The 14,545-nt window shown below is 39.2% G+C and overlaps 1 protein-coding gene across 4 annotated transcripts in view; it reads left to right on the top strand.

Moving 5' to 3' along the window:
• The window catches only part of NELL1 (neural EGFL like 1), a 283,038-nt gene extending 268,771 nt beyond the window's left edge, over positions 1-14,267 (top strand). For all 4 annotated transcript variants that reach the window (XM_027696334.1, XM_027696335.1, XM_027696333.1 and 1 more), the window contains 4 exons: positions 3,561-3,754; positions 9,083-9,259; positions 10,913-11,137; positions 12,343-14,267. In XM_027696334.1, coding sequence (XP_027552135.1) covers positions 3,561-3,754; positions 9,083-9,259; positions 10,913-11,137; positions 12,343-12,393 — 647 coding nt within the window. In that variant the 3' untranslated portion in view covers positions 12,394-14,267. The remainder of the gene's footprint in view (positions 1-3,560; positions 3,755-9,082; positions 9,260-10,912; positions 11,138-12,342) is intronic.
• Positions 14,268-14,545: the final 278 nt, after the last annotated feature.

The raw sequence follows: 14,545 nt of genomic DNA, 5'->3' as shown, positions 1-14,545 counted from the left end.
TCTGGTCAATATGGTTGTTTCAACTGTAGCCACACTTTTCCTTGGAAAGGAACTGTGTGGAGGGGGGAAGTGAAGTTCTGCCACTTTCATTTGTGTTAATTAGTAGTTTGTGCTACAGAAAATTTCAATAGAATGAATAAGTTTGCAAAGTCCTATTCCAGGTGTGAAAATGAGATTGTTTTCATAGGTTGACAGGATACATGGAAGAACTAATCCCCGTAAACATAAAAACAGACCTTTTTTTGGTCCTATATATATAGGGAAAGAATATGGACTCTCCTTGCTATTTCCAGTGTTCTTTTAAGTTACTTGATCTATAAATTAATAATTTATTTCCTTCCTACTTTGTGTTGTTATAATGGGAAATGAGATTTATGTACAGGTTTTGCCTTGCCTGTCATTAAATGTTCCAGTTTTGAGCCTTCATCTTCTGAGAGCAGATGTGGGAAAGCAAACGAAACCTGAGGGAAGTGTGGGGAATTTGAGCCAAGCAAGGACTTAAATAATATAAAAACAATCCGTATGCAAAAGTCTTGTAATAAAATCCAATTGTTTTGGACATGTTCATAATTTTTAAACCAGACTGATTTTTCCACACCTAAATAGACACATTGATTCTACTTCCTAAGACAAATTTCACATTAAAAATGAATATTTTCTTCTGTACTTTGCATAGCCACGTACATGCTGATCTTGCATCAATATGAGCAAGTCCATTTGAACTCCATTAAACTGAAATATTTTCTTAAGCTAACTGAGAGCTGACAATGTGGGAGCATTTGTCTGGGTTTTTTTCCTTCCCCATCCCCCCGTCTGGTTTGAGGCTGAAGGAGTGACAGGAGCAAAACATGTCACACTTACAGCTTTTTTTCCTCAATTTTCTGGGAACGTTGGCTGTTTGTTCTGACTTTAAGAAATGCAGTCAGTGACAAGAAGAAAAACTGCCAAAGGGATGTTCTCAGAAAATTAGTTCTATTAAAAGTTCAGCTGAAAATGAGTGCAGTGTCCAAGCCTTTTCTATCTGATTAATGACTAAAACTTTTAAATAATAAATGCCGTAAAATAATAAGAAACCATCATTTGCATAAAGAACGAAAAAAAATGAGCAAACTGAGTAGCAATTAGGAATTTATGTTCATGCTTTGGTTGATTGGCTTTTTTGTCAAGAATCTTACATTTACCAATTTGGGCTGCTCTTAATGGGGACATCCTTTTTATGTGTGCTAAACGGAGAACAGCGGTAGCAGGACGTAAATAGGGTGTTCTTCCCTTTTGCATATGTATAAGAGATTAAGTTGGCTTTGTGCAATGTGAACAGGTCTGTACTACTGAGAACATGAATAATGTTAGTTTCTATAATTGCTAACATCTGGCTTTCCATAAATCTGTTAAATTACATGGAAACAGAATTAGATTTCAGTGTCATAAGTAAAGCAATTAAATGCAACTCTGTAGGCAATATGGCTTTATATTCATCTGTGAAATCCTTTTAGTTTTGAACTGTGAAAGCTACCCTTCTAATCTGTACTGTGATTCTTCTGCATCCTATATAGATTATATTCAAGGAGCTCTTAATGTGATGGGGAAGACAATATTGATGATGCTTGGTGAAACCACCAAAGGCAGAGTGAATGCTTCATTTATACCTTTGTTTTCAACAAAAACCACAAGTCAAAGTCTATTGAAAGGAAAATGGGATATCTTTAAGAATGTTTTAAGTTTTACAGTAACTATTTGGATATAATTCATTAGATACCAGTTCATTTATAGCTCTCTTCATGTCAGTCGTCATGGTTGTTACATCCTGTGATATTCTGGCACTTGTTAAACAATGAACTACAAATTTTAATTCTCTTAGTCCTGTACCTTTTACACCACTGATTGTGGATATTTCAAGTACCAAGTAAGGGTTAAGCTATGCATTAGGGCAATAATATTCTCTTCTGGCAATTAAGACAGTCAGGACAGCAAAATATTCCATTTTTAGGCAAGTCTAAATGACGAGCAATTGAATCATGCTTTCAGGCCACTGGGAACATTTCTAACAAAGGACTGGCCCACAGGTTAGTGCAGGAGCAAAGCCCTTCTGCAGTGGAATTGCCTCCAGCTTCCCTTTGAGTCCAGAAGCACAAAGAGGAACAGCTCTGGTGGCCCAGAGCTTCCACTTTGTCGTGCATTTAGTCAAATCTGAGGGCACAGCCACATTTCCACTTGCTCCTGGACTATTTATGAATTGAAATCAGCTACTGTACTAACCTGATCAGACTGAATTTAGTGAATTGATTGTTAGAGAGTGTCCTTCTCTGATGGAGAGAATTGTTAAAGTCTTTTTAAGAGATGACATTTTGAGGAGATGACTCATGAACCCATGGCACTTGTCCAAAAAGTAGGGCAACTAGCCATCCCATCCAACCTAAATTAAACTTTAGGTAACTTTTCTTTATAAATTCTCTTGAATTTTGAAATGTGTTATTTTAAAGAGGAATTGAAAGTCCTGTTGGGTAATATTGAACAGTTCTAAATTTCACACTAGCATTAAGGTCATTTTAAATGGTAAGTGTGATGGTTCTTCCTTTTAATTTCTGATTGCATCTAATACTATTCTGGAATTTTCATGACAAAAACTATCACATACATCTAAAGGATTTTCCTCCTCAGCCTTCTTTCCACTGTTGCTTAACAGTTTTCATTGTTTATGTTGGGACAAAAGAGATCTAGTAGTTTACTGGTATTTTATCTGGACAATCTGTCAATATATTGTTTAAGAAAAGTCCAAAGTTATTTTCTGAAATAAATACCTGTTTTTAACAATGTGCTGCAAAATCTCATAGCTTTCACTGTGAGAAAAAGAACACTGCATGAACTCCCCAGATAAATTCATATTGCATAATTATATTTTACCCCCCAAGAGCAATTTTAATGGAATACTGTAATTCTCTTTTCTCTGGTGTATAATGATTTTATCTTGTCACCTATTCTTTGTGTCATTGCAAAATCATACTGCATAGCTTTAAGACTTTTTTTTCTGTATCAGGTGCATCTGATTTCTTTTTTTTTTTTTCTCCCCCCCCCCCCAGTTCACTTATACTTCTAGCAATGGGAAAAGGATGCAACTGACTGCTTTTATTATGGGAAATGTTGTTCATGCTAGGAACTTATCAAGAGTAGTGCACCTCTATTTTGATGTAAAATCCAGAACAGAGTGGTCTAGTTGACGAAAGGTCACTCTGAATGATCAGTAGTTACTAGTCACTGGAAAATCAGTATACACTCTTGTCTGAAGGTTCGAGTTTGTCTCTGACATATGGTTCCACCAAGTATGTCAGACTCAGTATTTATAATTAAGCCTGATGGAGATAGTTTAAGAATTCTTGGTGGAATAAAAATAAATGCTGAAGAATAACCTAAAAAACATCAGTGTTTAACGTCTGGCAAGTAAATATGAAAGGTATAACCCCTCATCCACCAGCAAGACAGAATAGCAATGATTACTTAATGCAGAAATAAAACTTGCCACGTGAGAAAAGTGTCCAAAGCTTTATAAATCTGCTGTTTTGCAGATATTGATGAGTGTGCCTTGAAGACCCACACCTGTTGGAACGATTCAGCCTGTGTGAACCTGGCAGGAGGGTTTGATTGCCTTTGTCCTTCCGGACCATCTTGCACTGGAGACTGTCCTCACGAAGGAGGCTTCAAGCGGAACGGGCAGGTGTGGATCCTGAGAGAGGACAGATGCTCCGTTTGTTCCTGCAAGGTGAGATCCAGTTGGTCTGGGCTTCAGGAGTCCTTTAATTCTTTGGGCTCATGTCAGGAACCCAATATTGCAATGCTACTGGTGTTGGCAAAAATATTTGCCTAAGCCTAAGGCACTGAGGCAAAAGGTAAGCTCTGCTGTGGGCATTGAAGCTGGGATGGGGATATTCTTCTGGGAAGGCATTTCTTTTCTTATTTTGTGAATATATACGTAGCTGAATAATGGCTAATCCTGCTGAACTTCTACTGTGTCTGTAGGCCAGAGCATCTCAGAGTGTGCCTTGAAGAGGGTCTTGCATTACCCTTTAACACAATGTTCCAGCACACTTACTGGAAGTGCTGAAAACTGGTTTTAATTTCTCTTTGATGAGGATATGCATCTCTCAGTACTGCAGTCAGCCAACTTCCTGTTGGTACTATTTCCCTTTCCTTGGAATACATGTGAATTAGCTGTGTGAGAAGACAGGTCTGAGCATGAGTCAAAGGTTAGAGGACCCAGCAGCAGGCACTTAATTTCCTCAAGTGAAGAAGGGCAAAGGCCAGCTTTTTCCTCCTCATCCCAGCTTGGCTGTGTTGGCAGCTCTCCCATTTGAGCAGTGCAGCTCCCTCTGCACCTTTGGAGAAGCCAGGTCTGGTATCAGTAGATCTACCTTAGAGTTAAGACTTGGATCAGGGGGAGGAGGGAGAGTGTGTTTTTTGGTTTGGTTTGGTTTGTGGGGTTTTTTTCCATGGAAATTATCATGTTTTTTTTCTGACTATGGTTAGAAGAACATTTGGCTCTGCTTTCTTGGTTTTCACCAGTTAACAGAGGAATGCTGTCATTGAAATCAGAAGAATTTTAAGAATGCCCAAATCTGAGAACTGGTTGGTCTTTTATGGCCCCTTTGACCTGTTTCATTCATAGCATGGGTAAAGCTGTCCATAGGCAGAGCACTGCAGGCTCCTGCATCAGAGCAAGTAAAATTAGATTTTGGCCACTGTGAAAAGCTGAAGATGGAGCATGGGATTTGGTCTCTCAGTCTCCATGTCTCAATGCTTAGAAGCCAGAGAAGCATGAGAGGGTTTGAAGGGGGACAAAGGGGAAGAGGTATTTCGAAGTTGCAAGAAGCTGAAAGCCTCATCATTTCTGTTTTGCAATGGTGTAGCAGAAGGGAAAATAAAGACTTCAGATGAACAGAACCTGGAAAGTACACTGCTGGATTGGGCTCAGTAGGGAATATGTTCTTGTTAGTTGCTATATTTTTTGCTTCAAGTAGCCTCAAGCTCCCTAAAACTCCTCCTTTCAGAAGCTGAAGTGTACAACTCTACTGAATATATATCAAGCTTTTATGGTAATCTTGGGGAACTGGCAGGCTTATGAAAGGATTTCCAGTCAACAGAATAAACAGTTTAATATATGTGAAGACATCTGGTCTGCCTTTGCAGAATTATAACTATTAGTATTCCCATTTCAGATTGTTTGTAATTTGTTTTATTTGCCATTGCACGTGTTTCTTATGTTGAATGCTCTTATCGGTGTGTGAAAATGTACACATGATTAACTAGTACATAGATAGTCTAAACTAAGCCTGACACTGTTTGTTGCTATGACTCTTCCTTTGTATCTTCTTCAGTTTTTATCTTGGGAATTACCACTTGCATTTAATTTTGTTCCAGTAGCTGCCTGTTTCAAGAGGGAAAAGAGGGAGAGCTCCTCCTCTGTCACATCTCAGGCAGACTGTAAAGTCTTCACTCGGTGTTTATTAAAATGTATTTTTATACATTGGAAGTGATAGCTACCAATACACCAGGCTACTTCTCAAGCCTATCCTTTTCATGCAATTGCACAGAGACCTGGCCCTGCTTGATCTTTTGCATCCTGCTCAGTTTGCAGTGAGGAAAAGAGTAGAGGGTAACTAAACCCTTCCTTATACTACTTACTTGAACTTTAAAATGATCCTACTTACTTGTTTTATCCGGGAGACAAATCAGCATTTCAGTTTTAAAATAAAATGGGCTTTTCTTTTGCTATAGTTACTCTAGGAAAGGTCAGGTGGATATATTTTGTGCATTGGCTGAAACACATAGATACTATCTTGAAAATAGTTTAACTTATAATGGATGTAAAGGAAATTAAATACCTTACATAACCTTACTTAATGAACTTCAAAGTTATTTGTGAAGTAGGATACTATGGAAGATAAGATATTATATTGTTTCAGGTATATAATGAAGCAAAGTGTCATTATTGAAGCACAGGGTATTTCAGTGTTTCACAGGACCCAGTTTCCTCAAAACATCCTAGTTCGTCTGAGTGTATATCAAGTTTACAAAATCAGAAATTCTCAAAACTATAAATTAACCTCGTACCTTAAGTATATTTGCTGTGTCTTGTATAGGCATCTTCCCAAATTCTTGTGGATTTAACAGGCCATCAAATTTAAAACTGGTAGAAATTTGAAGGGGAGGGGGAGCTGTTGCGCTCTGCCATGAAAAAAGCCAAGCCTGGCTGTAAACTCTGGCTATATCTGGGCTTTTGAGCCTGTCCTCTGATTAAGACAACCCTGTGTGAAAAAAAGCCTGGGAGATGCACACAGCACTGGGAGCAGGGGGATGTGCCGAGCTGATGTGTGTTCCTGAGGATGAGAACCGTTTGCTGGTTTGGTTTTGGAAGGGTCTGATTTCTCTCCAGACTGGATCTGGGACCCTGTGGAAACTTGAGTCACCCTTAACATGTATGTGTCAGTTCTACCTTTGATAAGAACAAAGTTCATATCGCTAATGCTTTTGAAACATGTAGAACTGATGCAGGGAGGAAGGTGGGGAGGAAGAGATAGTAATGAGATTTATTAATATGTTGTTACTCACCTAAAGAAAATAAAGTTTTCTCTATATATTTTTTAATTTCCTACATATTTCTCAGGGCTACTGGAGAGCTGAAAAGTTGTACGTGGCATGTTGTAGCCTAAGAGGCTTTATGTCACTGCAGTATAGGGATAAAAAGGTTTTTTGAAAGGTATAGAGCTAATGAGGTTGTAGACAAAACACAGGTGCTTAGACACTAAAGAGAGTAGCAGTGTATTATGATTACCGAAAGTTCTCTGGCAAACTCATCAGGCTTTGTCAGTGTTCTGAGATACGGAGAGTAAAGGCAATGTGAAAGATGCTCAGGGAAGCGCAGAACTACCAGCACTGTCAGCAGCCAAAAGGGCAAATCTGAAGACTAATCCTGAAAGCTTAGAAACTGAATTGGATCTAAGCAGACAGGCCATTGTTAGCCATTATTAATGAGCACAGAAGAGGAGAGAGACTGCCATGGTGAAGGTTCCTGGATTCCTGGCACAACCCCACATGCCTGGAGCGGGTGCTCCTGACAGAGCTCTTGCGCTAAGCTTACTTTGGATGTGCATCTGGACCTGGCCAAACCTGTTGCTAAGGAAATGGGCCACTGCCATTCTTCCTTATGATTTACTCAAATTGCTGAGTAAGGAAATAAAGCTTTTTTATTCCTCTTCCCACAGCTAAAGCAGCAATCTAGCCACTAGCACCGAATCCCTACTTATCCTAATTTGATACAACGCTGAATAAACCCTGCCTAGTAACGTGTGCCCTACAGTTGGCAAAAGCAGTTCAGATCCATGTTAACCTGGCATGTTTTCTACATTTCTGTAATTCTGTGTTCTCTTCAGCTTTACTTGTTAGGCTTAAGAATTTATTTTAATTATTCTTACAATAGCATGCAATATTCCAATCCATTCAAAACTGTGATGAAATGCAGCAGTGACAATGACTGACATGGGTATTGTGACTGACATGGGTATTGTGACTCCCTGGTGCTAATTTTGTACATGTTGCATTGTGGCCAAGACTGGCTTTGCTTTAAAGTAAGAGCCAAGCACACATCCTTACATCAAATCATAAGCAATCAAGCCCCGTGCTACATGCTGAGCAACCTGGTCTAGTGGAAGGGTCTCTGCCCGTGGCAGGGGCATTGGAACAAGATGATTTTTAAGGTCTATTCCAACCCAAACCATTCTGTGATTCTATGCTGTGATTATGGCTGTTTTGTCTGCCTGTGGAAAAGCCATCCTGGGCTGCTGTCACTCTTTTTAGAAATCACTTCTTTAAGGGATCAGAGGAAATTAATTCACTTGAATTGAAAGGTATACTTGTATTTGCTGGCAATGAAATTTGGTTCCTTCTGACATCAGATATAGTTTTATAGACTCAGAGCAAGGTTCTGATGAGAATAGGAAAAACTGCAATGAAATGAATGGAGTTGTTTTAGGAATTGTATAGTTGTGATCCAGAGCAGAGTATAGCTTCCTTTGTCTCACAGCTCTATCTTTAAATTGGCTGCAGTGGATGCTTTGCTTGGGTAAGGAGCAATCCAATAACTAGTGATGACTGCAAAAGGAGTTAATGTTAGAACTTTTCCATAATCTCCTCACTGTTAGTTGTGACTTCAGTTTACAGCCTGCATGTGGCATTTCTCTATGATGTCCCACCTACAGGAAGGGGTGTAATTTCAAACATGATAGTCCATCCAAATTTCATAACTAAAATTAGAATCAGTTTGGTTTTCTGTGATGCGAAGATAATATATCCTTTTCTCTTTACATGCAGAAGCAGTTCTTCTGCTTATCTCAAACGGTTCTGTTCAATGGTCTTTAACAAAATGAGCCATCCAAAGCTGTAAGCAAATATTTAGCACAATCATATTTTGGAAAGCCTGTGAAATCCAGGGCCTCTGAAATACATGAACTGAATTATAATGGGTGATGATGAGTCCATTTGTCTTTAAGCTGGTGTACTGTGGTCCAGATGTGAGGTCAGATTAAAGACCAAGTAGTGCTACTGTGACTTTGTTATATTTTACTCTGATAAAGTTAAAGGGGCCACCTTTATTCAACTTATTTTCTACCTTTATTCAACTTATTTTCTTCATAGCGGTACATTCAGTCAAAGTAATGCTAAATAAATGTTATATGTATTAGAGTGACAACTGCTTGAATGGTTTGTCGATGTAACCAATGAGATATGAAATTCCTTCCCTATATTTCTTCTGAGATACTGACTTGTTTTAAATTCAGTTAGCTGGAGGCAGGCAAACTGTTCTCAGATTCAGGCAGTATTGGATCCATGCACTGACAGAAATTGGAATAATACTGGTATTTGTCATATTACAACAGGCAAGATCCAACCCTTATCAGTGCTATCATTGAATACACTAAGAACTTAATATTTCCTGATATGCCAGAGATGTGCCCTTTGCTCTGTACCCCCGTGACCTTATCTGGGTTGCTGTCTGGCACTCTGTGGTTGACGTCAGGGCAATGTGTCCTCGCAGGACGGGAGGATTTTCTGCCGGAGGACGGCCTGTGACTGCAAGAACCCCAGCGCTGACCTGTTCTGCTGCCCCGAGTGCGACACCCGCGTCACCAGCCAGTGCCTCGACCAAACCGGGCACAAGCTCTACCGCAGTGGGGACAACTGGACCTACAGCTGCCAGCAGTGCCGCTGCCTGGTATGGGAAAAGCATTTTGGATAGCAATAATAATAATAATAATATTAATGATGATGATTATGACTTTTAGCAAAACACACCTGCAAGCAGGCGCATGGCTCTTCCTTCACCTACTTTTCGGACTGGGGATGATGACGAAGCGCTTACGGAGCCCCAGAGAACTGAAAGCTACACCATCAGTTTTCCTCTTTCCACTGAATAAGTAGGTCTAATGAGCAAAATGAAAAGCTTGACAAAAGCTTGGAAACCATGGCACTATATTAATGACAGCGTTGGTCTGCTTTTGAGAACTTCTATAAGGTTGTCTGATCTTTAAATTACTTTGTCAGATTTTTTTTCTCATGTGATGGATTTGGTTGGGGAAGTTTCAGTTTTTAATTACATCAGCTGGTGTGGCTGTCTTAGCAAAATGGAAAACGAAATCCTTTTTTTAATTTTTTTTTTCGCATTCAGCAAATGCTGGAAACACCAAGGGCCAGTACCACTTTGTAAGTTAGAAAAAAATTAACCAAATAAAAAAGGCTAAAGAAAACTGAAATTACTAGAAGAACATGCAAAATAAAGAACACTTATTTTCTCGTTAGACACTGTAGATTGTTTCCTTAAAGCTTTAAGTTTTCCACAGATACACTAATTAGTGCATCAGTGAAGTTCATTAAAATTATCAGCTTTCCATTTATAGCTGTGTGTATAACGTAGTCGTTATATATGATACTAATCAAGAGGTGTCTGAGCATCAGGAAGGAAATTGCATTCAAAGCTAAGTTACTGTTACAAGATAATTATCCATAATGCACAGAGTAAGTATTGAGGTTGTGGCTAGGAGTTCTTTGCCTAATTTTATGATGGGGATAACATAAAGAACTGTAAGACAGTGATGCTCTAAATCAGTGCTACCTGTAAGGTCCTGTGTAATGTGTGATGTTCTCAACAGCTGAAGTGTTTACAGAGTAGCATAATGCAAGTTATTGAAGCCCTTCCCAAGTTAAGTTTAGACACACAGTATGCTCTGCAGAAGTGACCTGATGTTTCTGTCTTCTCAATATCTCTAGCTACTAAACTGCTTTGGTTTTGGTTGTTCATTTGTGTTTTTTTTCACAAAGCTAAATAATAAAATAAGTCAGTGGAACATAAATGGTATTGCTCTAGCAATTCCTTTAGGAGTCAATATTGTCTGCTGCGAGTTAGATCGGTGTTCAATGCTTGTCAAGCATACTAACCTACATCTATCTGCAGTGTTAATTTTCTATTTAAATGCTTGCCGTGATCCCACAGAGGTGTTTATGTGACCAGAAGTAGAAAGAGTTCATGAGTCTGCAAGGCAATCACTGCAAAAATTATAGTTTGTGGAAAATATTGGAACCTAGTATTTAACCCTGTCTTCAAAATCCCCAGAGAACTCAAGTTCCCATGCTATGATGATAACAGTGTTGTTGTTTAGTCAAGAAAGAACCTAATGATAATCTGCTATATTTAGGAAACTTCAGCTTAGTATTCAAATGTGAATTTGTATGATCAACCAAACTGAGATCTGATCCATTCAGTTTGCTGCAATTTTGGCAAAACAAAACTTTTCCATTCAACAGGATAAAACGTTTCTTGGTAACTCATAGACGGCAACAAATTCAATGAGATTTGCTTCAATTTTTATAGGAAGGAGAGGTGGATTGTTGGCCTCTTCTGTGCCCGAGTCTAAACTGCGAGTACACGGCCATCTCAGAAGGAGAGTGCTGTCCCCACTGTGTCAGTGACCCCTGTCTGGCTGACAACATCACCTATGACATCAGGAAAACCTGTCCAGATGGCTATGGAATCACAAGGCTTAGCGGCGCTGTATGGACAATGGTGGGATCTCCTTGTACAACCTGCAAATGCAAGGTACGGTGAGCCGGGTGCAATGGTCATGGAAATGTATGTCCTGAACAAAATTGGAGTCACCCTCTGCCCTTGGAGGCTCACATTAAAGTCTTGGGGAAGTAAATGAGACCTGAGAGCCTACAAAAAACCCACATCTTTTCCATGTTGCAGAGTGGAAACAAAACAGTTCTCTCCTTGCTGAAAACATTGAGCACAGATATGTTAATATCCCAGTGCAGCATTCTGTTGGAGTGCCCTTCAGGCATTCTCAGTATGAAAATAGACTAACATTTCAATAATTGCCTGATGTGGATGTTCATGAACACGTGTTTTACAGACCTGGTAAGCTGAGGCAAAAACACTAATAAAAGTTTCACCAGCAAGTCCACAAGTAAAAGGGCACTGCAGCTCACAGATGAAGCCACTCCCTCAACAGTAACAGGAAGGGAATGTCACAGTTTCTGTTCCCTGATCTCATCAAGATGTATTTAATCCAGTGCCTCTAATGCAGAAGTGCAGTCTGTCTCCTTGGCTTTGTGCAGTGATGACCCCACTGTGCTAATATCAGAATTATGAAAATGTTGTTTTTGGGGAGATCTCTTTCTCTCAGACTCGAGGAATAACCTTGGAGGGCGTCCCCAGCCAAGGGAGGAATCTCCACACATACATCCCAGGAAGGGTTATGTCAGAAGAACCTGACTGCATGAGAGGGGGGACTGGACTGTTAAAGTGATTGACTGCTAGTCACAGATCTACAAGCCAGCAGACTAGCTTATCTGTCAAATCCTGTTTCAATAGCAGGATGTGTGTTCGGAGTCTGGTGAGCCAGGATGGTCTTAGCACACTTTAACACCAGGACAGCGCCCTGGCACCAGCAGTTTATAGCTTGCATTGTGTTGGATTTTAGGTTTCATCAGGGGTAGGATCTCCTGCCACAAACTCTTTCCATTAACTTTCTTCCATGAGAGAAAAATCCAGTCATCTCTGTTGCCATTGCTGTGCTGTATTTTGTTTTGGGGACCACATCCAGGTTTCTAGTTCCTGTGTAGTCCAGGCCGGTTCAGTGCTATTTGTTCAAGTCAGCCTCCTCAAAAAGCCACCACTGGGAGCAATGGTGACCCCTGGGGTGATGGAGGCAGGTTTTTGTAGGCAGTAGATGTGTACCTCTGCATGCCACCAGCCCCTTTGCTCTTTGTGACTTGACACCTGCTCGTTTGTCTGTGCAGAACGGGAACGTCTGCTGCTCGGTGGATTTAGAGTGTCTCAGCAACAACTGACCTCGTCAGACTGGACTGTGCTGAGGGAGGAACACTGATGGAGTTAACACCTGAGAGGAAGTCGTGTGCATTGGCATTTTATATACAACAGACAATTACCAAAGTCTCCGAACGAGGAAGGTGTTTGGGAGTTGCCTTTGGGACCGATCACTATGCTCATCCTTGTCCGGGTGACTCACAGTACAGCGCATAGAAGTCAATGGTTGCTAAAAGTTTTCAGTGTTGTAAATTACACACTTTTCCTGTCAAGAAATTTGCAAATATGTTTAAATTATTTAATGGGTAAACTAATGCTGTACTTTTGTTTTAATTTGTGTACTGACAACATTGATAGAATTCAGCTCTTCTTACTTTGAATCTAGATTTTACAAATAAGGCAGCCTGTCGTGATTTTTGTCCCATGATATCACATACTTAGTTCCAAGGTCCCTGTTAGATGTATTTATGAAAATATGTATGTATGTACAGTCAAATTGCATAGTACTTATATTTCACAGCTGTCCAACATTTTAAAGCATTCAAAGGTATGGACAGAATGGAAGTAGTCAAAATAAGTCTGTCTTAGAAAAATTATAAAATTAAATGCCATGAACTTAATGAAATGGCAGAAAAAGCACTTTCTTCTCCAAGTGTGCAGAGCAGCAAGACTCCTATAGTGAGAAATGGAACTAAACCCACATTCCATTGCCAATTCAACACATATTCAGGAAAGAATCACTGGTCATTACCAGTATTCCGTTGAGTATAGTTCCTCTGGATTATACAGCGATACAACAGAGACCCTTAAGATGATGTAATTTGAGTTGACTAGGGTAGAGTTTGCTTGCATTTGTAGCATCATTGATGAGTTCAGAGTTTTTCCTTTTTTTGTGTTTGCAGTAATAATGATGTCTGTCATGCTCAGTTACTGCTCCCACAGTGACAAAGTGCAGAGGCACCTGTACCATTGACATGCGGGACAGGAGGCCTTAACTTCCATTGCTTGGTAACTTCCATTACCCAGTTAACAGCTCAGAAACAGATTTTATCTTTTCATATTTTATGACATTCAGAAATATTTAGTTTTAAACTTACTGCGTTGTTGAGTACCTAAGTTTAGACAGAAAAATAAAGTAAAACTCCTAGCCCCATATCGAGGTTAGAGTTTAGATTCTCTTCAACTAATGTCTATTTTTTTTCACGAGGCTAGAAAGTTTGTGGCATTAGAACAACAATATATTTCTATGGCGATGCATCTACGGCTTAAATGTCACATTCTTAACGTGTTGTTGTGTTTTGTTCTGCTCATTGTGTGGTTTTTTTCTTTCTGTTTATTTCTTTAAACACACTGAGTGTATGGAAAAGATTGCAAAAATAAGTATAGTGGCTACAGTTTGGAAAGTCTACATTTGTGAGTTTTTCATAGTTTCCTCAGAAAATGTGAAACTGATTAATAAGAATGAAGTGTGACTATACAGTGAAAAAATTAGTCGTCTTTTAAATGAAGTACTATTATGTTTATAAGGGGACAGTGGCAAAGAATATGAAATTACTTTAATCATTCATACAACTTTATTCCCATTTTTTAAATGGGTTTTGTTTTAGTTAACGGGTTTGTGTGGTAAAGTTAAATTTATTTTCTTAAAATGCCCCATCATTTTCAGCTAATAATGTGTTGATTCTATTTGCATTGCCCTGATGGTTGTATAATAAGGGAAAGAGTTGTGTTTTATATGATACTCAAAGGATGTTTGTAAATCATAATGTCAGCTCATTTTGTATATCACATTGTAAAACCCAATGGTAATTCGGTTGGATAGGATATCCAGTGGGCTGAGATATAAAGGGGAATGATTTAAAATTTGTGGGCATCTAAATAAACTCCTATGTACAGATTGCTTTCCCTTAGTTTTATTAACAGGGTTGTAAAGCACTGATCAATGTCCTTTCCAGCTCAAACTCATGATGTTGCAAAAAGGAGAAAGGGTGTTTGCCTGGAGATGTTGTAAGAGTTGTAAGAAATATTTCATTTATACTTACTCAGACAAAATCATATATTCCAGTCTATCAATCTGACCAATTTCTGAAGCTCTGTGAAAGGAATTAAAGGCAGTGCAAGGTCTGAAAATCATTCTTTTCCCGTTTACCTGGTAGGAGTGAAGCCCTTTTCCAA

The sequence above is a fragment of the Neopelma chrysocephalum genome, unplaced genomic scaffold (genome assembly GCF_003984885.1).
Source record: "Neopelma chrysocephalum unplaced genomic scaffold, ASM398488v2 Primary Assembly neopelma1_106b, whole genome shotgun sequence".
NCBI classification, from domain to species: domain Eukaryota; kingdom Metazoa; phylum Chordata; class Aves; order Passeriformes; family Pipridae; genus Neopelma; species Neopelma chrysocephalum.
Note: the sequence above shows the minus strand (reverse complement) of the source record. Positions and strands in the feature narration are given on the sequence as shown.